Source organism: Eriocheir sinensis, chromosome 17 (assembly GCF_024679095.1).
Source record: "Eriocheir sinensis breed Jianghai 21 chromosome 17, ASM2467909v1, whole genome shotgun sequence".
NCBI classification, from domain to species: domain Eukaryota; kingdom Metazoa; phylum Arthropoda; class Malacostraca; order Decapoda; family Varunidae; genus Eriocheir; species Eriocheir sinensis.
The window spans coordinates 5,820,659-5,848,158 of record NC_066525.1 but is presented as its reverse complement, the minus strand read 5'-3'; the positions used below and the strand labels follow the sequence as shown (position 1 = coordinate 5,848,158).

At 41.6% G+C, this 27,500-nt stretch overlaps 1 protein-coding gene and 1 long non-coding RNA gene across 10 annotated transcripts in view; one reads left to right on the top strand and one right to left on the bottom strand.

Moving 5' to 3' along the window:
• Nucleotides 1-27,500, top strand: part of LOC126999856 (nascent polypeptide-associated complex subunit alpha, muscle-specific form-like) — an 85,021-nt gene that overhangs the window by 7,887 nt on the left and 49,634 nt on the right. For 2 of the 8 annotated variants that reach the window (XM_050862924.1, XM_050862927.1), the window contains exon 1: nucleotides 25,170-25,637. The exons of 2 other annotated variants lie outside the window; for them this stretch is intronic. In XM_050862924.1, coding sequence (XP_050718881.1) covers nucleotides 25,577-25,637 — 61 coding nt within the window. In that variant the 5' untranslated portion in view covers nucleotides 25,170-25,576. Of the gene's footprint in view, nucleotides 1-25,166; nucleotides 25,638-27,500 lie in introns of those variants that run through there. 4 more of the 8 variants (XM_050862922.1, XM_050862925.1, XM_050862930.1 and 1 more) reach the window with 4 other exon arrangements.
• The window catches only part of LOC126999859 (uncharacterized), an 84,277-nt gene that overhangs the window by 17,065 nt on the left and 39,712 nt on the right, over nucleotides 1-27,500 (bottom strand). Inside the window, exon 1 of one of the 2 annotated variants that reach the window (XR_007753640.1) lies at nucleotides 1-468. This exon is cut by the window's left edge and continues 139 nt beyond it. The exons of the other annotated variant lie outside the window; for it this stretch is intronic. This is a non-coding gene — a long non-coding RNA (uncharacterized LOC126999859). Of the gene's footprint in view, nucleotides 469-27,500 lie in introns of those variants that run through there. 2 annotated transcript variants of the gene reach the window in all.

Genomic DNA, 27,500 nt, shown 5'->3' with positions numbered 1-27,500 from the left:
AAGAGTCTATGATAATAATGAAAATGATGATGGTATATAATTGCATTAGTTCAGTTGACGACCCACAGGAATAAGTATGCTGAGAGAATAAGTTGTTTTTTTCCTCTCTTAAGGCAACCCTGACCAAATTTCCCTTAATTTTAGAATAGCCCCCCTTAAACCTCACCCCCGGCAACCCTAACCCGATTTTCTTTCAGTACCTTTTCCATTAACCCATTATGCTTCTCTCTATTAACATCCCCTAAATTAAAACAAAATCCTAACTCTTATATATTTATCTCAAGAATAAGTAAATGTATATGTTTTAATTTTAAGGCAACCACTTCAACGAGCGGAATGCGTAGCCATAGTAACGGGAAACAACTTATTCATCCCACCATCACTTATCAAGGGAAGGAAATTGAACTGAGAGACTCTAGCAACGAGAAGATTAAGCTTGATCTATTGCTGTTTTCTCAAGCTTCACTTTGTAAATATATACGTGGCTTCCCTCGTTACACATATTCTTACTTTTTCTCCCTCTCTTTCTTATCCCCTCCCTCTCTCCCCCTCCCTTACGTGCCAGACAGACCCTAAACCCACTATATATATACTTACCTCCTCCTTACTGCCTTTGCTGAGACTTAAGACTTAAGAAAACACCCCTTAACACTGACAAATTCTCTCTCTCTCTCTCTCTCTCTCTCTCTCTGGCAGTAAGTAAAGTTTCGGACATAAATTACATCTGCACGTGGCCCCAGTACTCATCTCCGTCACATCAACACGTAAATAGAGTCTTTCAGTGAAGTCGTCGGCGGCTCAGCACTCGCTCAGGCCTCGCCCACGCCTCTCCGCGGAGTATCGAGTGTTTCCTGACGTCACCTTCGCATTTGATTCCCGGTTAGCGAGGAAAAAACAAATGTCGTACTTGAAGGTCGCGATGTTTCTTGCTCTCTGCTTCCTGCATATCAATTCGAACCTTTCGCTCTGTTTTCTCCCTCTCGCTGTCTGTTTTACCTCTTTATCTACCTGTCTCTCTATATTTATCTATCTATCTTTCTATCTCTACATCTATCTATCTATCTATTATTGCTTTTTCAACACATATCTATCCTTTTTCTTATTTTCCCCCCTCTCGCTATCTTTTTACCTCTTTATCTATCTGTCTATCTATATTTATCTATCTATCTTTCTATCTCTACATCTATCTATCTATCTATTATTGCTTTTTCAACATATATCTGTCCTTTCGTTTTTACTTCAGATTTTGTTCTTTATGTTCTATGTTTCTCCACCTTTTTTTTTTTTTTCGTTTTCTGATTTTCTGATCGTATTTTACCGGAAAGGGGAGGAAGGTAGGGACTGAACATGGTCTATTCTGCTATATATTTATCTATCAATCAACGGAGAATGGTCATCAACAACTCTATTTCATCTTAAATGTTCGACAATAGGTGGGATGGATATGTAAGGCGACTTGAAGATAAACACTACGAGAAGTTCCGCATGGGAGCGCAGCGTAGCCCTCTCAAAACCGAGTAACCCTCACAAAAAACAACGGAGAACGGTCATCAACAACTCTTTTCCTACAAGTTAGCCATTGGGGGTGAAGGCGAATGGGGCGACCTGAAGATGGGTATTACAAGATCGTTCTGCATGGGGGCATCGAGCAACCTTCTGCGGCACGTGAGTCTTCCCTGGCTGGTGACCCGGTCGGCGCTGCCCTTGACGGGTGAACGTAACTTTGGCACACATGCATTGTTTCTCTCCTTCCTAGAACGTCAGGAGTGTTGCCAAGCCTTCCGATAAAGCGATTGATGATGCAGACAGGTACACGCCTCTCGTTTTCTCTCTCTCGTTCTCGGCTACATTTTTTTTCTCTCTCGTTTTCTTTCGTTTTTGCTCTTTCGTTTCTCTCTCTCTCTCTCTCTCTCTCTCTCTCTCTCTCTCTCTCTCTCTCTCTCTCTCTCTCTCTCTCTCTCTCTCTCTCTCTCTCTCTTTCGTTTCTCTTGTTTCTCTCGTCTCCCGCCTCGTCTCTCTTTCTCTTTCTCTCTCAAAGCCTCCACAACTTCCCTTTCATTATATATTATTGCTTCACTGACGTTGCTTCACCCTTTCCATGAACCTCCCTCCTTCCTCTCCCCCCCTCTCTTCCGTGTGATTCTTCCTGCGGCCATTGAGCTTCTTCGAACGACGCCAACACTTCTTATTGCGATACTATTTCTATCGGACGTGAAGGCATGTCATTTGATGGTCTGGTGGTCGGGCGGTCCGGTTTTAGGCATGACAGTCCAAGCGTGACCCACAGTACCCAGGTGGTGATGACGGCCCAGCGACCTTGTGTGTCTCAGGGCCAAGGTGCTGTGACGGGTGACGGGCGGGTGTTCTCTGCCGTAGCTCCAGGATGAACTAATATGGGTCGCCGATACAGTGTCAGCGGCGGGCGGAGATGACGTCACCATTACGCCATGGATAGAGATGTGCCCGAGTGGACCGCAAGGGCTCAGCTGTGGTTAGTGCGGTTAGTGACGTCAGAGTATGAGTCATAGAACCCCCGCCGCTTCTTTTCCGGGCGCTCTTCTCTGTCTCACTCACTCTGACTCTTAGGTCGGTATTATAAGACACACTCGCTTCTCACATCAGTATTTCTAAAGGTCAAAGAGCGGATCAATTGAGTTCTAATGAGTGTTTCTTTAAGTTCACGAGACAGAAGAAGGGTCACACTACCACCAGGGTCATAAAACTACTCCTGGAAATGCCCAAAGCTCCTTGTCAAATATGTGAACTTGGGCGGCGAAATGTTTTAAAATACGATCTTTAGACACTCTCGGCTTTCACAATAACTAATTTCAAAGGCCACGAAGGAGATTAGTCAGTTTTCATGAGTGTTTTATTCACTTTCATGGTGCAGAGGCCTTATTAAAACTATCACTAGGCTCAAAAATGCCCATGAAAATACTAACACCTCAATGAATGTCTGATCAAATGTGGGAGTCCCTTATGTCTACTCCCCGTACTAAATCAAGGCCTTTATTTTTTAGCACTTGTCCCCTACCATTGTATCTTTTTAGTTTCCTGGTGCTACTTCCACATGTATCCTTAGTTGTATAATCACACTCTGTACTGCCTGGGGGTTGGGATGGCATGCTCCTCCCTTCTCCTTTGTTGTTTACTTGCAACAATAAACTATCAATCAATCAATGTGGATGTGTAAGGCGCGAATTTTCAGACGCTTTCGGCTCTCTCAACTATTAATACCAAAGACCACAAAGGGGATTAATCGGTTTTCATTAGGTTTTTCTTCACATTCATAGTGCAGGAGCCTTATCAAACTACCACTAGGACTACATAACTACCCATGGAAACACCCACAACCTCCACGAAAGCTTTATCAAATGTGGGTGACTGTATACCCCGAACTGTTTGGGAATAGCGACCCTCTAGCACTCCCTCCAGCTCAAGCCACCATTCACACTGCTCAATAAGGGGAAAGGGGCATCTGTCGAACGCACAGTGCCATAAGGAGGGGCACTTGAGTGAGTCAGCGATCCCCGTTCAGTCTTACTCGGTCATATTATCAGAGGTGGCGGAATGACGAGCGGCGGCAGGTGGCTGGCTTGGGTACTCGGCTGTTCGGCGCGGCTACTGGAGGCGGCCGAGGCGGGGCACGGCTGAAGCTGAAGAGTGTTATCGCCTAATGACTGGGGAGAAAAGCAAGCCATGTTGTGTTTGGGCGAAGCAGAGAGGGCCACAGACCGTGACTCAGCGCCCACACACACACACACACACACACACACACACACAGACACACACATTATGACTTGTCGGAATATTGTTAGCCCGTAGCCGCCGCATCTCAGCACAGTACTCGGCCCAGTCTTTAGGGCGCTTCAACACACACGGTGCAGTCTCACCTACAGAGCTTTACCGGCAGTGACACGCGTCCACACAGGAATTCCTTTCTGCTCAGTCGAGGGGAAACATACAGCATTAGGGCCACATTCTCAAACATTTCGGCGCCCAGGCACACATATTTGACAAGGCTTTCATAGGAGTTTTGAGCATTTCCAGGGGCAGTTTTATGATCCTAGTGGAAGTCTGACCCTTTTTTTTTTTTTACAGCAAAGGATACAGCACAAGGACACACAAAAAAAGGAAACAATAAAAAAAAGCCCGCTACTCGCTGCTCCTGTAAAGAATCCGAAGAGGTAGCCGAAAGAGCAGTCAATTACGTGAGAGAGCACTCAATTACAAGTCTGACCCTTCTTCTGTACCATGAACCTAAAAACATTCATTAAAATATAAACGATCCACTTTTTGATCTTTGGATATAGTTGTTACGAGAGCCGAAAGCGTGTGAAAATATAGACCTTCGTGTGTGTGTGTGTGGGTTGGGGGGTGGGGAATCTGAAGTCATCTGTAACATGCTAGAACAAAGAGGCGATCAGATGAGGAAGCAACTCCTTAATCAGCTTCCTCTCTCATCATCTGCTTGCTCCAACCTTGTCAGCGTCGCGAGTCAAAACATCGACTGAATCTGCTGCCACGTCTCTGCCGCCACAACAGAATGAGAAAGCTGTGACATCATGGCGAAATGCGTGCCTGAACGGAAAGCTAAACGAGCACCAGAGTCATCGTCAACCTCAGATGTGCGAGGCGACACCCAGCAAGCCTAACACTATCCGAGGGAACGGCTATTTTGAGGCCCCGAGCAAGTGAGGGTGGCAAGTCTCCCGCCCCGTCTAGACCGCGCACTCCCTTACCACGCCGCTCGTCACCCGCACACGCCCGCACTTTAACCAGCGGGCAAACTTTTCTATACCCAAAATTTAAGTAAACATGTAGAGTGCAGACTTTTCCATACCCAAAATCTAAGTAAACATGTAGAGTGCAGACTTTTCTATACCCAAAATCTAAGTAAACATATAGATTCCAGACTTTTCTATACCCAAAATCTAAGTAAACATATAGATTCCAGACTTTTCTATACCCAAAATCTAAGTAAACACATAGATTGCAGACTTTTCTATACTCAAAATCTAAATCAATATACAGATTACATATTTTTCTATACGCAAAATCTATATAAATACATATATTGCAGATTCTTCTATACCCAAAATCTAAATAAATATACACATTGCAGACTTTTCTATACCCAAAATCTAAATGAATATACAGATTACAGATTTTTCTATACACAAAATCTATATATAAATACATAGATTGCAGATTCTTCTATACACAAAATCTAAATAACTATAGATTGCGGACTTTTCTGTACCCAAAATCTAAATAAATATATAGATTTTGTCCACACCCAGAGAGGAAGACCGCATTACTGTCTCATTCACTGCAACCCTTTTTTATCTCTCAAACATGCAGATAAAAACTTAAGTGGATGCAACTCCGCTCTCTCGCCGCCTGAGATCTTCACTTATAATCTACCCTCATACGGCCTTCCACCACGCCCCGCCGCTTAAAACATACACTACAGCATTATACAAACACACTAAGAACAGGGGTAAACGCAAATGAAGATGGCAGACTAAAGAAAAATCGAAGAATCAAATGGAGTCGTTGAAAGTTGAAACACTCGCTGGGGTGGTGGTTTAGCGGCGCGTCTTAGATGAACACCCAACTCGAGAAACTCCCAAATAAAAACTTGCATAAGAAGTTTGGCGCGGCGTCCTGTGTGTGTGTGTGTGTGTGTGTGTGTGTGTGTGTGTGTGTGTGTGTGTGTTCCCGCTAAGCTCTATCGGTCGTGTTTGGATGAATGCGTGAATAATTTCCAAGCCAGTTTATTTTTATTTATGATTATGTAAAATTGCAATTATAAGTTCGTGTTTTCATTGTCCCATTTTTATAAACATTGGCTTCAAACGTGCGAATGTTATTTAAATGCATTCGTATATAAATAACGTCACGCTCTTTGATCAGTGACGTTCTTTTGTTTTTATTTTCATCGTCGAGTGAGTCACAGATGTTCCACTAATAAGCAAAAGCCAGATGCGCGCGCGTGTGTGTGTGTGTGTGTGTGTGTGTGTGTGTGTGTGTGTGTGTGTGTGTGTTGGCACCCTTCCACTTTACCATCAACATGAGTCATTAAATGCAAGAGTTTACGTGTTACTTCCTCACCGCACAGACAACCTCCTCCACCGCGCCACCTGACGAGAAGGAAACAAATCTCACTTCCTTATTATTACTCTCTCTCTCTCTCTCTCTCTCTCTCTCTCTCTCTCTCTCTCTTCTGAAGGAGGCAAAGAGGGCGGTGACATCATTGGGAGGCTGGAACACGATTTACGAGGAAGGGATGCTGGTGATGGGAAAAGGTGGGACAGGGATGCCGAACCTGAAGGGGATGGGAGGAGGAGGCAGAGGAAGGGAGGAAAGGTGAAGGTGTGGGAGATAACGGGAAGGTATTCAAAGAGAGGATGATAGAGGCGGTGTGGATAAGAGGAGAGAGATAAAAGGAGAGGTGAGATGGATGCGTGGATAGGGAGGAGCCATGAGAAGGGAGAAAAGGTGAAGGTCTGAAGGGAGATAAAGATTGGAAAGGCAAAGAATGAAACGAGATGGAATTTAAAAAGAGAATGGCTGAAATAGTGTAGAGATGAGGGGAGATAAAAATGAGGGGTGAGGAGGTAGGAGGAGAGGAGGAAAGGGGAACATGTAGAGGGAGATAAAGATTTGAAAGGTAAAGAAAGAAACGGAGAGGAATTTAACGAAAGAATGGTTAAGATGGTGTGAAGATGAGGGGAGATAAAGAGGGGGTGGAAAGAGGCGGGAGAAAGGGGGAAAGGAGAAGGTGTAGAGGGAGATTAAGATTTGAAAGGTGAAGAAAGAAACGGAGAGGAATTTGAATAAAGAATGATGAAGATGGTTTGTAGAAGAGAGAGAGATAAAGAGGAGAGGTGAAGATTCTGCGTGGGTAGGAATGTGAAGAAAGTAAAGCTAAAGCCGAGGACGTATACCGTATTGCTGCGCGTGGCTTCCCTGCTTATCTCCATCAAAGAAGAGGTGTTAAAGAGAGAGTGAAAAAGAGGCAGTAGTTTGCTCAGGGACGAAAGCCGGAGGAGTGAGAGGGAAAGCATCGCATCTTAAGAAATATATTACAACCTCGCATCGGCTAAAAAAAATATAAAATAAATAAAATAAAATATCGTATTCATTATCTCTATTCTCATAAGCTTGATTTTTTCAGTCTATCAGCTTTGAGAGGAGGGGAGAGGGGAGGAAGCCTTACCCCATTACCACCATCACAGCAAGTACCACCACTATAACCACCACCACAATCATCACTACCACACACTAACCCAGACATCAATACGCAAAAAAAAAAATCCCCCAAAAAAACACACACAAATCAGTAGTATTTTCATTCATACAAGAAACACAACACACCACATGACCGCAAACTTGCCATAACACACATTTTTTTCAAGATTCCTTTTACCCTCACTTGTGTTTTGGGAAGATTCATGGAAGTAGGAGAGTAGGGCGTGACTCCTCCGTGTGGCCTAAACATGGGTCGTCTGCGATGCGTATGGGGGTGAGAGGGAGGGAGAGGGAGAGCGTGGAAAGAGGAGGATGGGAAGGATAGCCATGAGAGGGTGAATGAAGGACATGAGGACAGGAAAGGGTGTGCAGGGGAAGAATGCTGCCCTCTCACTTTCACGGAGAGAGAGAGAGAGAGAGAGAGAGAGAGAGAGAGAGAGAGAGAGAGAGAGAGAGAGAGAGAGAGAGAGAGAGAAATTACAGAGTTTATCACAAAAAGCAAGATTATCGTAGCAAACTGTCGGCTCCGGGTCACCCTCAGAGCAACTCCCCTTTCCCCCTTCCCCCTCTTTGCCCTTCCCCTCCTTCCTCACCCCTTCCCTGCACCCTTCCCCTTCCCCCAACCCTTTTCCCTCACCCTTGCCATTCCCACACGCCCTTCCAATACCCTTTCTCCTACCCCTCACCTCCTCAAACCTCCACTCCTTCAACTTTTCCCTCCCTCTCACCACCTTCCTTCACTCTTCCCCTCCTCTTCCACCCATCCCCTTCACCTAATCCCTCCCTTCCCCTTCCCCAAACCCCCATTCCTTCACCCTTCCCCTCCTTCCTATACCCCTTTCCTTCACCCTTCCTCACACTTTCCCTCCACCACACACCCTTCCTTCCCCTCCCTCCCACCCACATCCCTCGCCCTTCCTCTTCCTCCCATCCCCTGCTTCCCCCTTTCCCAACCTCCCTCCCCTTCCCCAACCTCTCTAACCCCACTCTAAGGCAACCCTGACCCCATTTCCCTTAATTTTAGAGTAGCCCCCCTTTAACCTTATCCCCGGCAACCATAACCCGATTTTCTTTCTGTGCCTCTTCCATTAAACCATTGTTCTTCTCTCTATTACCATCCCCTAACTTAAAGTAAAATCCTAACTCTTATTTATTTATCTCTAGAATAAGTAAATGTGTATGTTTTAATTTTAAGGCAACCCCCCCTTAAGGAACGATTGGCCAAGAGCGGTTGCAACTGGCCTCCGCTTTCCCCGCCGCCCGAAGGCTGCATCCACGGAAAAGCGTACTTGCAAAGCGCGCAATGATGGATTTCCTGTCCTACATATCCACGACCTCTTTCACCTCTAGTCCAGACGTAAAAACACAACCCAAACCCAGCACACGCACTCTCATTTCCCCTCCCTCTCCCCTCGCTCCCAGACTCCCCCTCGCACCCCAGCTCCCCCTTTCCTCCTCTCCTCCTCTTCCCCGCTCCCCAGCACCGCCTCCTTCATCCCCGCTTCGCCCCACCCCCCAAGCTGGTCATTTCTTGGAGTTGCCGCCGCCGCCCACACGTACCACCCCACGCCTCGCCGCAGCTGCCTCCCCCCCACCCCTCTCGCTCTCCTCTCCTCCCTTTCCTTCACACTGAACAGGCTCTTAGGGGTATGACGCAACGCCTTCAGGGTAGACTATAAAAAGTGACACGTAGATTCAAATTCTGGTGTTTAGATGACATAAAGGAAATAATAAGAATGGGTGACCTTTGCCGCCCCCTCCTCGCCCCCCACCCGCCCACCCTCCCTCACGACGCTCGCAGGCAGACCAGCCTCCTCTCAAGGGCACACACACACACACACACACACACACACACACACACACACACACACACACACACACATATGGATTGACAGATACATAGATGAAGACGGATTTACATGAGAGAGAGAGAGAGAGAGAGAGAGAGAGAGAGAGAGAGAGAGAGAGAGAGAGAGAGAGAGAGAGAGAGAGAGAGAGAGAGAGAGAGAGGTGGGGTCAAGATCAGGATACCATGGAAGGCAAGTGGGCCATGGTGACAGGAAGAGGAGGAGGAGGAGGAGGAGGAGGAGGGTTTAGAAAAGAACAAGGAGAAGAGAGATCACATTATATTAGTCATTCTCTTTTATAATAAACATGAGTTACTCATTGGAAAGCAACACAGATTCTAATAGGACACACACACACACACACACACACACACACACACACACAGTAGGTACACACGCCCCGCACCGCCTCCCTCGCCACCCCTCCGCTTTCCTTTGCCCTTCCACCCTCCCCCTGCCCCTTCCGTCACCCTTCCCCTCCCACACCACCTCTCTTCTTCCCCTTTATTCTCCCCATCCCCTTCTTTCATCCCTTCTCTTCCCCATCCCCTTCGTAGATCCTTCCTCTCCCCCATTCCATTCTTTCTCCCTTCCCCCCCCCACCTCCTTCCTTCACCTTCCTCTTCCCCCATCTCCTTTCTTTACTCTTCGTCTCCCCCCCATTCCCTTTTTTCTCCCTTCCCCTCCCACACCACCTTCCTTCATCCTGTCTCCCCCCCCCCTGCCATTTTCTCCATCTTCCCCTCTCCCCCCTCCCCTCCCCCCCCTCCCCTTCGTGCTGCAGTCCAATTTTTCGTGGGCACTTATCTCGCCGCCCTACCCGAGGCCACTGACCCCTCAATTTAACAAGTGCAAGCGATTACGTCCCAGCAACTACTCTTTGCGTCACTTATATTCGTAATCTTCCATGTGACTCCTTTCTCTCGCCTTCTCTTGTTTCTGATCGTCTCTATCGTCTCTTTGCGTCACTTATACTCGTAATCTTCCATGTGACTCCTTTCTCTCGCCTTCTTTTGTTTATGATCGTCTCTATCGTCTCTTTCTGTTACTTATGATCTTCCACATGACTCCCTTCTTTTATACTTGATCCTCTTTAGTCTTTCTCCTACACCTCCTTGTCAGCACGCTACAGCTTACATGTGCCTTTTTTTCTCTCTCTTCTGATCCTCCTCGTTCCTGATCCTCCTCGTTCCTGATCCTCCTCGTTCCTGATCCTCCTCGTTCCTGATCCTCCTCCTCATCATCACATACGCTATATCTTCCATGTGCCTTCTTTCTTTCTCCTGATCCTCTTGTTCTTGATTCTCCTTCTAAGCCCACTCTCTGTACTTTCCATAAGCTCTCTTTTTAGTTCTTCTAATCCTCCTCATCACACGCTATAGCTTCCATATGGTTCTTTCTCTCTCCTGATCCTCCTTCTCATCACTCTCTATGCTCCTTGGAGGCTTCAATCCCACACAACCTTGACCTAATGTGCATCTGTTTGTGACGCTGGACCTAGAAGACATTGATTGATGGACTGCGAGAGTCTAATATGGCACACGGCAACAGCTAAAATGGGTTTGGAAACTACTGTTGTTGTTATTGTTGTTGTTGTTGCTGTTGATTTTCATTATCCTTTCCTTCTTTTTCCTTCTCTTTCTTTCTCTTTTATTTTATTTTCATTTTACTTTTACTTTTCTTTTCTTCCTCTTTTTCTTTCAATTTCTTTTTTTCTTTTTCTTTTTCTTTTTCTTCTAGTACTTCTTCTTCTTCTTCTTGTTTTTCTTCTTATTATTATTTTCTTACCATCATTGTTGTGAGATTCTAATATGGCACATGGCGATCTCTGAGGTCATACGGCGTCGTGTTCAGTGACTTAGCGTTTGATGAGTCCAGTGTTGTTGATCCATATAAGTATTACTTCACTTGAGCCCTTTGTCAGTTCGTGTTGTAGTTGACCCATCAGCTAAAAAGGGTTGGATACTATTGTTGTTGTTGTTGTTGTTGTTGTTGTTGTAGATTTCATTATGCGCTTTGGTTGGAGGAAAAATGCGCTTTCGTGACTTTTTATGGGGTGTCTGCGCTTTGGAACCACCCCCTCGCGCTTTAGTATCGCAACACTGCGCTTTAGTACCGCGTTGCGCTTTCGCACCCACCCTCAGATTTGATGTGTTGCGACCTGCACTTCAGTATCGTTTTGTCGAGGTTCCAGCTACTATTTTCAGCGAGCCAATCACAAGCCGAGAAATTGTTGCAGCGCTGTTCCTGCCACGCGGTGGCCGCCATTACGCCTTCTTCATGCATATCTTCAGCAGTAAAAACTATGGTAAGTCACCCATAATTACTGTGTATTCGTAGTGATAGAATGAAGATGAACTCATAGGAGATGGTAAAGGTAAAGTGGGTGCATACGCAGTGGCTGCGCATAGCTGCGGTGCCCATCTCCGTCCCATTAGCCCTTGGAGCCTGTGGTGGGTAAGAACCCGCTATCCCGGGACACAGGGCTGGTATGACATCCGGGATATCCACAGTTTACCTTCCCCAGGTTTCCCCAGGTACCCATTTATCGACCAACCCGAAAGGGATGATGAACAGCTGGGTGGGCTGTGCGCCGACTGCCCAGGCCGGGATTCGAACCCGGGCCCGCATATTCGTAGCCAGACATGCTGACCACTGCACCACGGAGGCGCTTGGAGGAGATGAACATGACGATAATTCAGGATTTAGATTGTCGGTTAGCTCCCATGACCGTCATTGTACTGAATAAGCCACCGCATGTCACGCTTCCCCTGCAGGCATGCTTTCATAATAGTAAAACCAACGCAACCACACAGGAGATGGACATGTAGAGAATATAAATGTTGGTTCCCATGACAGTCATTTGTACCGTCCACGCCACTCAAGTATCACAGCATTCTACCTTAGTTTCCTAGCTCTATGGGCGTGGAGGTAGCTCCCCCACCTTGTTAAGGCCTTTCAAGCAAGTATGAAGAAGTTAAATGTTTTAAAATAGGGTAGCACCAATCTGCAGGTATGCCAGTCCATTATTAGTAGGGTCAATTAGTAGCGTTAAGGGATATATGACTGAACTATGTACCTTATGCAGAAATAATTATATATGGCCTGAGTTTATTGGTGCTAGGAGTAATACTTGAAGTGTGTAGTCACTGTAGTGATTAAAAGGAAATTGTTAAATTTATAACAAGTAAGGATGGCAGGGAGGAAGATGTGTTAGGGGTTAGTCTTGGAAATGGTAAAGGAATATAGAGCTGATTTGAAGAATGAGATAAACTCCATAGCAACAACCTGATCAGGCAGGGAATTCTCCAGACTGATAGACCTAAGTGAGTTTGAGCAACCTTGTACCTGTGTTCAGTGTTTCATGGCCACCTATAATTTTACTATGCCTGGTGCCCACACAAATAAAAATTAAATAAATAAACAACTGTCCTCTCCATGGTGTCCCTTTATTATAACCAATGCCACTGCCCATCTAGCTCTATGTCCCACAGTGTGTGAAGACAGCCTTTATAAACAGTTTAAAAGGTATAGATAGATAAGTTCGTTCACTTATGTTCCCCTCACCCTAAAACCCCACTTATCCAACAGGGAGCTTCTTAGTGATAGAGAGGGAAACAGTTATGAAGTAGTGGGTCAAGGGGAAGGAGCCCCTCCCTTGTATGTAATAGCTCATTTTTACTGTAGATGGATAACAAATTTTTATAGGGGTTGTGCTATTCTACAATTAATTATAGTTCAGGTTTGGTTTCATCATTTGTGTTGTGTTTTATGTCAAATTAATTCCTTCTTTATTTACAGGTTACTGGGACAAACAGCTTGACTGATTTGTTGACCAAGACTGTTTGTAGTTTGGGCTTTGTTCAACCATAAACAAAGGATGCTGAACAACTATGTCCCCTGGATCTTTCAACTAAACCTCTTTCAGGTTTAGCCATGAAGCTGTTTAAAGTGCACCTTATAACATGACGAAGACTGTTATAAAGGTGAGTATGATTTTGCATTATTGTCTTAGTACATTCTACACAAATATTTTTTTTATACTAAAAAGTCTATTTCCACTCAAACTATCTGATGCCTCAGAAGATACTCATAAGAATTAAATTTTCTCAATGGAGCTCCTGCCAGGAAAACTACAGAAATAAATAGGAGATGAGCACTCTAGTGTTGACCCAAAGGGTATCCCAAGACCCAAAACTCTGAAAATGCTTACCTCTACTACTCCTGTGCATTACATTGCTTTCCCCTCCTCCTAAGAGCAATTTACATGTATTTATGATAGTCTAAAATTTATTTTCTTCCTTGATAAGCTCACCACTCTCTGAGAGAACATGAGGTATCCTACAGTCTCGGGGCAACTCCTTTCCCTTCCTGGACCTGCAGGTCTAAGTGTAGGTCTACGCTGCCACCTCTCTGATGCCTTGTCCTGATAGATACTTGTAAACACATGGGTTTTATCTTTTGTAATATTCAAATTTTGTCAATGAACCTGCTGGAACTCAAACTTGGTGTGCAGGAATGGGAGGTGAGCACTCTAGAGTCAACCCAGAGGGTAGCCCTAAGCCCAAGGCTCTGGAAATGCTTATCTTTACTACTGTGTATTATAATTTTATTGCTACTAAAAGACAAAGCGTTGTACACCTCCATTTTTTAACAAGCAAAATTTTATTAATACTCTTTTGGACAGGCCTCTTCCATGTTGTGGATTTAGAGCAAAACCTCTTAAAGACATAGTAGGCAGGCTGAAGGTTGTTAGCCTTTAGACTACTCTCAACATCCTCAGCAAAAGTTCCCTGGTATACCTCTCCTTATCCTTTCGTAGAAGTGACACAGTGGCACACTCCTGTTTCAGCTGAGTTTCCCTGCTACTCAGACAGCACAAATTTTCTCAACCATTTTCACTAATCTTTCTGGTTCTCTTTGCCTTCAAAAAGCCCATCTTACAGCATCACATAGTACTCTGACATATACCTACCCTAAGCATGATACAATCTTTTTCCATATTAACTGTAAATTGCTGAAGTTGTAGGTCTCCCCAACCTAAAGCCAAACTGACCATAGTCAATTTTAAATTATCTTTTTCTGTATTTGTATTACTTATTTTGTTGCAGTCAGAAATATTTATTCCCATTATTATCATAGTTAGTAATGATAAGGAAAAAAAATATTATTAATACCGTACAGCTTCTAGCATTTAAACACAACATAACATTTTTATAAATTTATTATGCCTGACTCTGTTAGCTGTTAACACTTAGAATTTATCCTTTCATTAACACAATTGAACTCTTGAGTTATTATAGCATAATTTCTCTTAATTTACAAATATTTCCTCCCATACTTTAAGTTCTTGGGTTTAAAATTTTCTGCATTATATATATATATATATATATAGATATATATATATATATATATATATATATATATATATATATATATATATATATATATATATATATATATATATATATATATATATATATATATATATTGTAAAATTTTCATTTGTATTTATTATTTTTTTTATATTTTATAAGTATGTGGTTTGTGTTTACCACACAATTAAATGCAATCTTATAGAGATAAACCCTGAAACTAACTCTAAATAAAATTTGCAGGTATCAATGAAGTCAAGATCCCATTCCTGAGCCACACAGTGACAAAATAAATGACCACAGGACATATCTCCCAAGCCAGCATGTGGAGGTAAATGAATAATTAGATGTTGCTGAGTCCAGGCCCCTCACTGACAGGGAATCAATATATAATTTGAAAATAAAATTACTTTATAATCAAGCTTGCTTAGTGGTTAGCACTTCATAGTTACTAAGCCATGAGTGCAGGTTCAAGTCCCAGATTTGTTAGTGGGTTCATTCTCATTAAGGCACAATGCTCAAGTATGCAGATGACCACTCTTCAGCTATCTACACTTGCAACTTCCTGGAGTTCCTTGAGCTTAATGAATGTGACTCTTTCCCATTGCTGCCAAAACCAACTATGCGAATCACATAATATTTTATGGTTATTTGACTAATTTATACCATCTCTAGATTTCCTTTATTACTCACACTTAAAAAGTAAAACTTGAGGGCTTAAACTCCTTTAACGTAATTTAATTTTCATGCATTAAAACAGGGAATCAATATATAATTTGAAAATAAAATCACTTTATAATCAATCTTGCTTAGTAGTTAGCACTTGATAGCTACTGTTACCATAGTTACCAAAGCTTCATTTAAACAATAGCCTTCTAATATATTGCACCTCATTTACAATTTTACAATGTAAGTATAATTATAGTTCCATAATTATACTTGAATTATTTATAATTATGCTCCTATGTGTAATTATACTTGATTTTATTAAGTTTTGAAATAATATACCCAACCATCACACCAATCACTGGACAGGTTTTGCTCTTTCAGTATGTCCTATTTCATACCCTGATTCAAATGTGACTTTACATGACTAATCAGAATTATGCCGCAGGTGGAGGTAAATGTTGAAGAGCTAGCTCCACCTGAGGCCTCTGCTGCTACCCTTGAAACAGTCTATCAACCTGAAGAAACTTTTCTCCCAATTGAAGACCCGAAGCCCCAGGAGATTATTCTAAATGTTGAGAACTCGGCAGAGGTCTTGCCTTGTGATGGATTAGTAGATGTACTTTCCTAACAGTAAAAAGCAGAGGGAAAAATCTAATTGCCCAGCATGCAAAAAAAAACTAGTTCACCTGCCTCGCCACCTAGTGAGAGTACATGGATGGTCCACAGATAGAGCTAAAAAAATATCATGCATCATGGGAACAAGAAAATACAGAGGGCTCTTTACAAGAAAAGTTAGGAAAACGTGTACAGTCAAGAACTGCTATGCACAGGTTACTCGATGGGGTCAGCACATGAAGAGGGTGCATGGGATATGCCTCCAACCTGAAGCATTCTATTCCCAAGCCTCATCTGAGAACACCCCACTAGAAAATACCGAATTTGAGTTACAAGATAAAGTAAAGCAAAGATTGAGTTCTGGTACAGGCAGTACAGATGAAGAAGAGATAGACTACACAGACAATAGTGATGTTGTTAGTACATATTGGAAAGAAATACTCCTTAACTATGAAATTTTATTGAAAGGTCCTGCTGGAGGGTCACTAGAAATGAAAACAATATCATATAACATAGGCAGGTTGAAAATAGTGATAGCAGATCTAGAGGCAAATAATGTACAAGAACTGCTGGTGGAAGAAAAACTTTGGAAGTACTTTGGTAAGAAAAAAACTGAAAAGACTGGAAATCACAAACAATAATAACATACCTCGCTAGTCTGAAAAGTTCTTTGCATACGTTTCAAAGAAGAGAAAGGAAACCCTTTCTCTGAATCTGAGGTCACAGATGCAGAACACCTATGCAACATTATGCCTGGGTGGTCCCAGCTATTACAAAATGTGTGGAGAGGAAAAAGGTGTAAGAGAAAAGAACAAGAGCAGTTGTTGTTAAATAGTGATAAATTAGATAAATTCTATTCATCAGAAGAATATAAAGGAGCAGTGAAAATAATAGAACAACTTGATGACAAATATGTACCAAAAGAAATGACATTTCATTGGTAAGGAATATTTTGATATTTATGGGACTAATAAAAATGCAAAAGAGGAGGTGTTTTTGCAGAGCTACGGTCAGTGAATTTCTCCAAAGAGAACGCATTGAAGACCCGTGGTCATCAGCATTGAAAACATAAAACAAGTTTCACTCATGATGAAGCAAACCTGGTCCTCACTGAAACTGAAAATTCCTATTATCAGAAGTATTTGAAATTCATGAGATCAAAGATTGAAACTGAGGAAAGTGGGATTTTTTTTTTGTCATGGGGAGGGACTCCAACCACAGCCAGCAATGTAAGTAATGGCATTAAGAAATTAGGGATAGCAAGTGGAATAGGGGCATTATTTCCAAATATTTTTAGAAAATCAGCTGCCACCAACATATTCTATCATTGCCCTGAAATGGCAGAAAATGTGGCAACTCATATGGACCATGAGTTTAATACCGCAAAAAAGACATACAGATTGCTCAATAAAAACTGAGATGCTGTTCCATCCTCTAAAGCTATTGAGGCAGCAAACTATTGTGACCGACGAGTTATTCTGGCATTCGCATAGAGAAGATAGATGAAGAAAAGCATAATTATGAAGGGAGTAAAAATGAAAATATCAGTGATGAATGTAGTGATTCAGAGAGTGAAACTTCAGAAATGAATAGTCATTCAAGCACAAATTCATTAAATAGAAAATTTTCTCCTTATGAAAACAGATTAATTGAAAAATATTCATGGATAAAATAAAGAAAGGCGAGAATTTATCATCGAAGAAAGTAAATATACTTGACACAAAACCCCAAAACTCCTAAATGAGTATGGAGAAAAAAATACTGGCTAAAGTGAGGTGGCTGAAATATAGATATAAAGTTAGGAAAAGTAAATGAAAAATAGAATACTGCAAATTTGTGATTTTGAATGTTGTTAATCATCATTAAAATTTTTCAAGTGTGAATTCATACATAGTACTTGTCAAAAGTTTAGGTTGGGTGATGCAAGGTAGAATATATATGGTTTAAAAATACTAATTTCGATGAATTTTTATATTTGTTTGGACACGGTAAAATATTGCATCATCACATTCCTAAGCTCTTCTGCTCCAATTTGCCACCATTCATTTTATGTTAACTCAGCTGGGAAATAATAGTACTATTAGAGTAGTTTCTACTAATTTGCTAAATTTTGTTAAAATTTTTGGGAGGGTACAGGTCACGATAAACAACAGCTCTCATTATTGCACCTAACCTAACCTAACCCAAACCTAAACCAAGTACTGAATATCTATGTTTTTCATTTGAAAGGAAATGCTTAATTAGTTAACACTGTCTTTATTTCTCAAGATATATGTTGTCTTTAGCATTCCACACCTGAACTGTATTATTTTTATTTTCAAATATAGATTTATGTTCAACTAGTAATGTATATTAAAGGCTTTTGTCTTTTTATTTGCATATATTTTCTTATGATAATGAAATAAGATTGAGAGCAAATTTAGTCTATTGAGAATAGTTTTTTTGTTCTATAAAAAATGTTAAAAGGAAATATATACTTTTTTTAAAATTGAGGTTTAAGTCAAATTTAAGTTGGAAGTGATACACAATAATAGCTTTTTTTGTTACTTTTGTAAAGATCTTAATCTGTGGCATTACAGTTTAAAGGAACCTTTTATGTATTTCTGCATAAGTAAATAGGGAAATGGAGGAATCAAAAGTATGTAATTATTTTGCATAGGTAAAGGTACATTATATGTTTTATATGGTATCATTCAGAGTCAGAGGATTGCATTTCATATGATGAAAAATTACTATCCAATTAAAATAAAATTTCATTTAGCTTAAGAGGGTGATGTATTTAATTGAAATGAAACTTAGTCTATTGAGAATAGTTTCTTTAAAGGGAAAATCCTATTGTATCTTTTATTTTGAATTATATGTCAGTCAAATTTGTTAAAGGGTATTTCCCAAAATAGCTTTTGTTTACTCTTGTAAAGATTTCCATAATGTAATAATGGGGCATTTCAGTTTAAGAGAATTCTATATAAGTATTTTTTGAATAAGGAAATTTCTCATGTACACAGGAAAACAGAAGTTAAAATGTTATAATTTACCAAAAGTAGGGGGTATATTACAAATTTAAATGTTTTTCATTGTGAGTATGTGTGAGAGATTCTCATGTGTTGAATAATCTTCATGTGTTGCAAATTGCGGAAAAGAAGTTTCAATTAACTTTATGTAAGTTATTTTTCAAACTTAAGTGGATTCTCAATTACTTATAAAAAAAAATCATAAATAAATAAAAAAATAAAAAAATTGGATTATTCACTTTTGTCATCACCTATATTTTTTTCCATAACTTGTTTGTTATAAGCACCCAACATTTGAGCCCCTCATCATTAAATCCTACAGGAATACCAGAAAAAAAAATACGGTAGTATATTACCTGAGAAACTAGTTTACTAAAAGCCATGAAATAAAGTTTGAGACTGATGAATACAGTTTCCATGAAACACAACCATCCAAAAGGTGTGTGTATATATATATATATATATATATATATATATATATATATATATATATATATATATATATATATATATATAAATATATATATATATATATATATATATATATATATATATATATATATATATATATATATATATATATATATATATATATATATATATATATATATATATATATATATGGTTGTCATTGCAGTACTGCAGTCTCATAGCAACTTGCATTGTACATAATATCACTCACAATCCTCACACTACCTTGCTATGAATAATGAAAACCTGGGCAAATCATTAAAAATATGTTTTGGATACTTGAAAAAAATAGAAAAACATTTTAATGATTCGACTAAAGTCTCCAAAATGAAAAACTAATAAAACTAAAGTTAACCTAACCTGCGGGCTGATTAATCTAACCTAATTTAACCTGCGGGGATGACTAATCTAACCTAATCCTAACCTAACCTAACGTAACCCGGGTAATTCCGTGCGTGAGCAGTCTTGATCTTAGTCTTGGTTTTGTTTATGTTAGTCAGCCCCTGCAGGTTAGGTTAGCTTCGGTTAGGTTTGGTTTGGTTAGATTAGTCAGCCCTGCAGGGTTAGATTAGGTTTGATTTGGTTAGATTAGTTTTTATTTTCATTTGGAGACTGGTTTTCGTTGTAAAATCATTAAAAACGTGTTTTCGATTTTTTTCCAATATCGAAAACATGCTTTTTAATGGTTTGCCCAAGAAAAAGTCCAAAATGACAACCACATTTTTAAAACAAAATTAATCATGGTCTGTCAAGAAAAACGTCCGCAGTACTGCAACGAAGTTTTATATATATATATATATATATATATATATATATATATATATATATATATATATATATATATATATATATATATATATATATATATATATATATATATATATGTATATATATATATGAGAGATAGAGAGAGAGAGAGAGAGAGAGAGAGAGAGATTTACATAGATTTACATAGAAATCCAGACCACACAGACCCCATGGTCCAGACTAGGTGGCCTGTCCTTAAACCTAAGTGATTCTACGTTAATCAGATGGCTCCAAAACATTGCAGTTCTACTCTAATTAATATTAAGTTCAAGGAAGTGACGGTCAAGCTTATTTTTAAAGAGAGCGAGAGAAACAAAGTAAAGAATCCCACTCAAATCCCTGTGGCAGTAAGTAATATGGAGAGCCATTATTTTCCTCCTGAAGTCAGCAGATGGTAAGGTTACGTAACACACAGGCTGTTTTTTAATTACCAGTGCTTATAGAAAACGGGTTTTTAAGTAGGACAAAGGCAAAACATTAATCATGTTTTTTTTTTTTCTTTACAGTATGTTATAAACTGTTAAGTTATGTTAGGTTTTTTTTATCAAAATAACATTTTTCTATGCTTCTAAATATAATTCATGATTTTTGTTAAGTATTTTTCATCAAATATGGCTAAAATTTGGAAAATGAGAAGATTGTTTAAAAAGCTTCAGTATGAAAATATATCTGTGATTTGAAAGTTTAAAGGCGGTATCTATAATACTTTTTTTTATATGGCCAGTCAAAGTTGAAAAAAACGGTTCCAAAGCGCAGCAATTTCTCGTGTTTCAGGCGATTTATTCCTTTAAAATAATTAGTAGTGCATTTAAAGACACGAGACTTGTCTCTTTTTAGTAGTTGCCACGTATGCTATAAAATAACTTTACACAGCAGTCCAAAGTGAAGTAGTTTTTTCACCAGCGATGAATGTATGTTTTGATGGTTTTTGTTGTGTTACAGAAGCGCACCATAAAACTACTATCCGATTTTTAACTAAAAAACCATTGTAACTACCGAGCCAAAACTTTAGAATATTAAATAATTTTACATTATCCTTGTTGTGGTGAAAAATCAGCTCATTTGGTTTTGCAGTATTAAAGTTATTCGCGTTTCAAAAAACATAGGAAGTTTGTGCGAAGAGTAAGAACACTAGTCTAAGAAGGTCATAGCAAAGTCACTGCAGTTTTTGGTCCAATTTTTTGGTCCAAATTTGTTGTTCTTTCCTGTTCATATCTAAGAGTTATCGTATTTTGTTGTTGATTTAGGGTGAATATCTGTTCACCCACGCCGTGAACAACATTGATTTATCATAGAGACTACTGAACAACAACTTAGGCGCTTTGGAACCCAAATCTTGCCCTTATTGTTCAGTATCTCTTTTTCAAATGAGCAAAAAATTGCCAAGCTGCTATAAAAAGATGATTTTGGCCAACGTCAATAATATATATCAAAATGAGCAAGTGTGAGGCATTCCCTGGCATTATATTGGCGATACTAGAATTTCTGTTGTTTGGGGTCCCATAGCGCTTGTTGATCAATATCCTGTTGTTGTTGTTGTTGTTGTTGTTGTTGTTGTTGTTGTTGTTGATTTTCATTATCTTTTCCTTCTTTTTCTTTCTCTTCCTTTCTCTTTCATTTTCCCTTTTTTTCCTTTTCTTTTTCTTTTTCTTCTAGTACTTGTTGTTGTTCTTGTTGTTGTTGTTGTTGCTGTTGTTGTTGTTGTTGATTTTCATTATCTTTTCCTTCTTTTTCTTTCTCTTTCTTCCTTTCTTTTATTTTCTATTTTACTTTTCTTTCTCTTTCTCTTTCATTTTCTCTTTTTTTTTCTTTTTCCTTTCCTTTTTCTTTTTCTTCTAGTCCTTGTTGTTGTTGTTGTTGTTGTTGTTGTTGTTGTTGTTGTTGTTGTTGTTGTTGTTGTTGTTGTTCTTCTTCTTCTTCTTCTTCTTCTTCATCTTCATCTTCATCTTCTTCTTCATCTTCATCTTCATCTTCATCTTCTTCATCTTCTTCTTTATCTTCATCTTCATCTTCATCTTCTTCTTTTTCTTTTTCTTTTTCTTTTTCTTTTTCTTTTTTTTCTTTTTCTTTTTCTTTTTCTTCTTCTTCTTCTTCTTCTTCTTCTTCTTCTCCTTCTTTTATTATTACTATCATTCATCTTCATCTTCTGCTTCTTCTTCTTCTTCTTTTATTATTACTATCATTACTGTTCAAGAATAAACGATGGTGTGCAGCGATATAGCAATTGAAGAGGGAGAGGAAGTTCCCATTATTAGTCTCCCAGTTACTCCACGGCATGAAGTTAAGTGAAAGGGGTGTGGAGGTTAGGCTATGAGAGGAGGTGACGAAGAGGACCAAAGTGTTAGGGGGGGAGGAGGCGAATGTTTGAGGATGCAGTGTTAAGGTTGGGGATGGGGGAGAGAGTGAGGAAGGGGGGAGGGCCACGATGGGGAAAACAACAGTATTCAACAAACATGCCAGTCATTGTTGCCACTCCCAAAAGCATTCCTCTTCTCCGTCCCATCTGAGCGTCATGCAGAGAACAGACAGCGTGGACTTCTTCTCTGCATTCCTTCTTTTAAATACAATCTTCTATTTGCTAAGTACTGATTGATTGATTGAAGGGAAGAAAGGAAAGCCGAAAACTGGAAGAGGAAACCGCATCTGTGTTGTGTTCGTGTCGCCCTTGAGGATACGAGAGAACTAACAGCGTCACGACTAGAAGAAAATGCCGTATTTAATAATAAGTGTAATGGGCGCAGGAGAGAGGGCGGAGGCTGCGTGTAAGCGGTGTTGGGGAGGGACGATGTGCACGGGGTATGAATGAACAAGGTCTCGTTACCCGAAATAACCGCCATTACGCTGTTTGTTATGTTTTGTTCCATTGTTACGGATCTGAAGTGCACAAACAACAGTAAAAAGACGGACAATAAAACGGTGGAATGCTAACAAGACGAGAGAGAGAGAGAGAGAGAGAGAGAGAGAGAGCACTGATTGAAGTAAGAGTGAACGTGACGGAGTGTGTGGTACTGGTGGTGGTGGTGGTGGTGGACAGGCGTACCAACCACAGATCATGAGCTTACGTTTGACACCTTGATGTTGCACAGGTGATGGTGGGAGGGATGTGGCGGTGGTGGTGATGATGATGGTTGGATGTGAAATAATGGTGGAAGTGGTGATGGTGATAGTGGTGGTGGTGATGGTGTAGGTGGTGAAGGTGGAAAGTGGAAAAAGAGGTGGTGGGAGTGCTGGAGTTGAGAGGAGGTGGAGTGGGGTGGATGGGAGTGGTGATGCTGATGGTGATGATGGTGTGGGTGGGTGGAGTAGCTATTGAAGATGAAAAGTGGAAGAAGATAGTAATAGTCGCAGTGGAGTTGAGTGGATGCGGAGGTGAGTTGGGTGGAGGTGGTGGCAGTGGAGGTGGGTGGAATAGTTAGAGTGATGATGGAAAGTGGAAAAGAAGGGGTTGATAATCGCGCTGAAACTGACTGGAGGTGGGAGTGAGGTGGAGTGGGGTGGATGGGAGTGGTGATGAGTGTGGGTGGAAGGAAAGTGGAAAAAAGAATGGTGATAGTCGCGGTGGAGTGGAGTGGAGACAGCAGTGAGGTGGGTGGTGGTGATAGTGGTGATGAGTGTGGGTGGATGGAGAGTGGAAAAAAGAGTGGTTGATAGTCGCGGTGGAATTGAGTGGAGACAGCAGTGAGGTGGGTGGATGTGGAGGCGGGTGGGTGGAGGTAATAGTAGTGAAGGTGTGGGTGGGTGGGTGGGTGATGGAACTGGTGGTGGTGGTGGTGGGTGGAGGGAGGTGGAATCCTTCAAGGTCATCCACAACCACCATGAACACTCCCACACCGTCTCCCAACTCCACATCTTCAGGATATTTACCCCCCCCTCTTCACCACCCTCACCACCACCAAGATATGTTTTTTTATTTTTTTATTTCCTCCTCCCAAGTCCTAACGTACTTATCCACCAACCTTACTTCTTCCCCTTCCTTCCTTTTCCCTTCACTCTCCCTTCCTCTCCCTCCTTTCCCTCCCCTCTCGTCCATCACCACCATTTAATATTGCCTTGGGTTATGGCACGGTGCGAAGGTGGTAACATCTCCTTTATTTCTGACAAACGAATTTATTTAATCTTCATGTTTTTTTACGTTAAGAGAGAATACGTTATCACCCTTGTTATCGTTTTTGCTAGGTATGTTTCGTCGGTCATATGGAGGTTAGGCTTTCTTTTCTGCATGTATGAGAGTCTTCGTCCTTGGGAGCTCACTTGTCACTTACGTAGAAGAGGTAACTGTCTTTAAGGAGGAAGCAATTATCATCAGGTTAGTAATTTCACAGCTCACCTACTTCCTGGCGTTTCCTTCCTGCCCGTGTATGTAGCTACCCCGCTGTCTAACTCTCTCTCTCTCTCTCTCTCTCTCTCTCTCTCTCTCTCTCTCTGGGCTGTGGGAGTGAGAGGTGGTGACCTCAGGGGCGGCGGCCAGCACGCCTCTCCTCGCCAGTACTGTTTGTTTGGGTGATGCACAGGATCAGCGTCGCGGCCCAGACCACTCCAAGCGAGGCTCCTTACGTCCTCAGCAGCGTTACCAGATCAAAGGACTCAGAACCTCGTATATATCGGTTTTCGGACCCCAGACTGTCATAGCCACTCAAATACCGATGTTCAATTAAAGATATTATTGAAACTGTTACTTTTGGTGGTTTTTTTTGCAAGATTTATGAGTCAGAAACCAGAAAATATAATCTGCTAAGTAGGCTATGATAATTTCTAAAAACGCTGGTCCCAACCCTCCCATTGCGCTGCTCTGCCACTTGCGAAACACACACTGCAGAGTTTAAGTTTGACGCAATACTCGAGTCCAACATTCATTCCTGGTTAGCTGTTGGATTAGGGCTTGTATGTTTGTTGTTCGTTAGCCCAGCAGCGTCGCGGAACATGCCGTTGTGTATATGTACTAATTATAACGCTGACGAACCCGGCCCTTCCCTCCGCCTCATGAACTCCTCCTCAGACGATATAAGATTCGGCTCACCATGTAGCACTATACTCTCTTCTGCAGTCTGTGTGTGTGTGTGTGTGTGTGTGTGTGTGTGTGTGTGTGTGTGGAATGCGAGGTGTGCTGGCTGGCTGGTGGGTATGCGAGGAGGCGAGAGTGGCCGTCGGGATGAAGTGGAGGCGGCGGCAAGGGGTCCCAAGGCGGTGTGGTCTCGGCTCTGTGGCTCTACCCAACCCACCGCCCGCCGCCCCGTCGCCGCCTCGCTCACTCCCCTGCCACGCGTCCGCAAGGGAGGGCCACGCCGCACGCCTCCGCAGGAATATACTACTCGATGGAATGAAAGCGGCGTGCGCGGGACGGGGTGGCGAGTGACAGTGTTCTCCTTTTGCTGCAGAGAAGCGAGTGAAGTCAGCATGCGGTGGTGAGGCGCCGGCGAGGTGTTCGTTCAGTATAAGAGACGGAATACGCCCTCTGGTGAAGCTTCGTCGTCTGTGTGCTCAGTGAGTGGCGGTGTCGGCGGGCGGTGAGCAGCCAGGGAGCGCCATGTCCACGCCCAGGATGCAGGACAGTCCCTTCCGCGAGTCGGAGTGGGATCAGCGTCTTGGTGAGTACACAGTATTCAGCCTTTATTCAGCGCATGTACGAAACCCTGGTACGTTCAACATGGTAAAAGGTACAGGTAACGGTGGGGGCATACGTTATACCTGCACGCGTCACTCTCATTCATGTAAAGCGAGGCAAACTGTCATAACTGGTCAACGCATCCACAGTCACTCAGGTATAAACTCTCGGGAACAGCTGAGCCCTTGCACCGTGTCCTACCTAACGTTTGCATCACAGAAAAGTTTACTCTCTTGATGCGCAGTCCATTAAGGCTCCGTGAGATACCCCGCCCGACGCCTCTCCTTCCGTCAACCATCTGCGTAATGGCTAGTGACTTGAAAGGCAACATCGGAGGAAGCCATCACCAGGAATAATTGGCAGGCGATTCTGGGAACTTGCAGCCGACCGTGTGGCAACGTAAAAACTCCTTCCTCCTCACACCACCCCCATTACCACCACCATCACCACCTCCCCCACGACCAGACCAAGTGAACCAGCGAGCCTCAGCGTAGAGGCGACAAGGAACACGCAAACACCTGCCCTTAATGACCAATATGTGTGTTACCTTGGGACGCCTGCATACCAAACATCGCACACCAATTAGCAGAGGCTTGTGAGGGAGAGGAGATGAAAGAGTCGAGGGAGTGAAGGAGAGGCATGAGGGATGAAAGGGAGAGTGACCGGATGAGAAAATGATCTGGTGAGGATTTAGAAGAGCGAGGGACGTGCAGGAAGACTGACAGTTACGAGAGAAATACTGGAATGGGATGAGTCGGTATTATTGGGAGGGGAAAGTGAGGACCGAGGAGGATGAATGATGTACCTGGGAGAGTGAGGGGAATACTGGAATGGGATGAGTCGGTAAATATTGGGAGTGGAAAGTGAGGACCGAGGAGGATGAGTGATGTAGGCCTATACCTGGGAGTGATGAGCCAAACAGAGCAACAACGTAGAGAACAAGACCGAAAGGGAAAAAAGAAAAATGAGAACCAAAATTAATTGAAAAGAAGAAACTAGGAAGTATAACAAATATAAAAAAAGGACAACAAGGAAGAAAACGATACAGAAAAGGGAAAAGCAGAACGAGAGAACGAGGAAAACAAAAAAGGAAAAGGGAAAAGAAGAACAGGAAACCAAAATGAATTGAAAGAAGAAACTAGGAAGTGTAACAACAATAAAAAAGAACAACAAGGAAGAAAACGATACAGAAAAGGGAAAAGAAGAACGAGAGAACGAGGAAAACAAAAAAGGAAAAGGGAAATGAAGAACAAGAAACCAAAATGAGTTGAAACAGAAAATAAAAAGAAGGCAAAAATAAATAAAAGAACATCAAAAAAAGTAAAAGAAGACAGAAAATGAAGAAAAAAACAGAGAAGGGAAAGGAATGAAAGAGAAACCAAATTGAGTTGAAACGATGAAAGAGGAAACCAAGAAGCATGAGAGGAATGAAAAGAAGGCAGCAGCAACAAGGAAAACGAGACACATATGGAAAAGGGAGAACGGGAAACCAAAGCAAGTCGACAATATAAAACCCGGAAACCAAGAAGCATGACAGGAATGAAAAGAAGGCAACAACAACAAGGAAAACGAGACAGATATGAAATAGGAAGAACGGGAAACCAAAGCAAGTCGACAATATAAAACCCGGAAACCAAGAAGCATGACAGGAATAAAAAGAAGGCAGCAGATAGTTCAGAGCCTCGCCTCCACACGCTTTCTTATTTTCCTCTCGTCACGTTGACCCAGAAATGAAAACACTCATGTCTACACCAATTCCTGCGCACGCAATCCACTTACCAACCCATCAAAATACGAGTACCCTGCAAAAACAGACCCTTAAACCAAGACCGAGCCCAAGACGAAT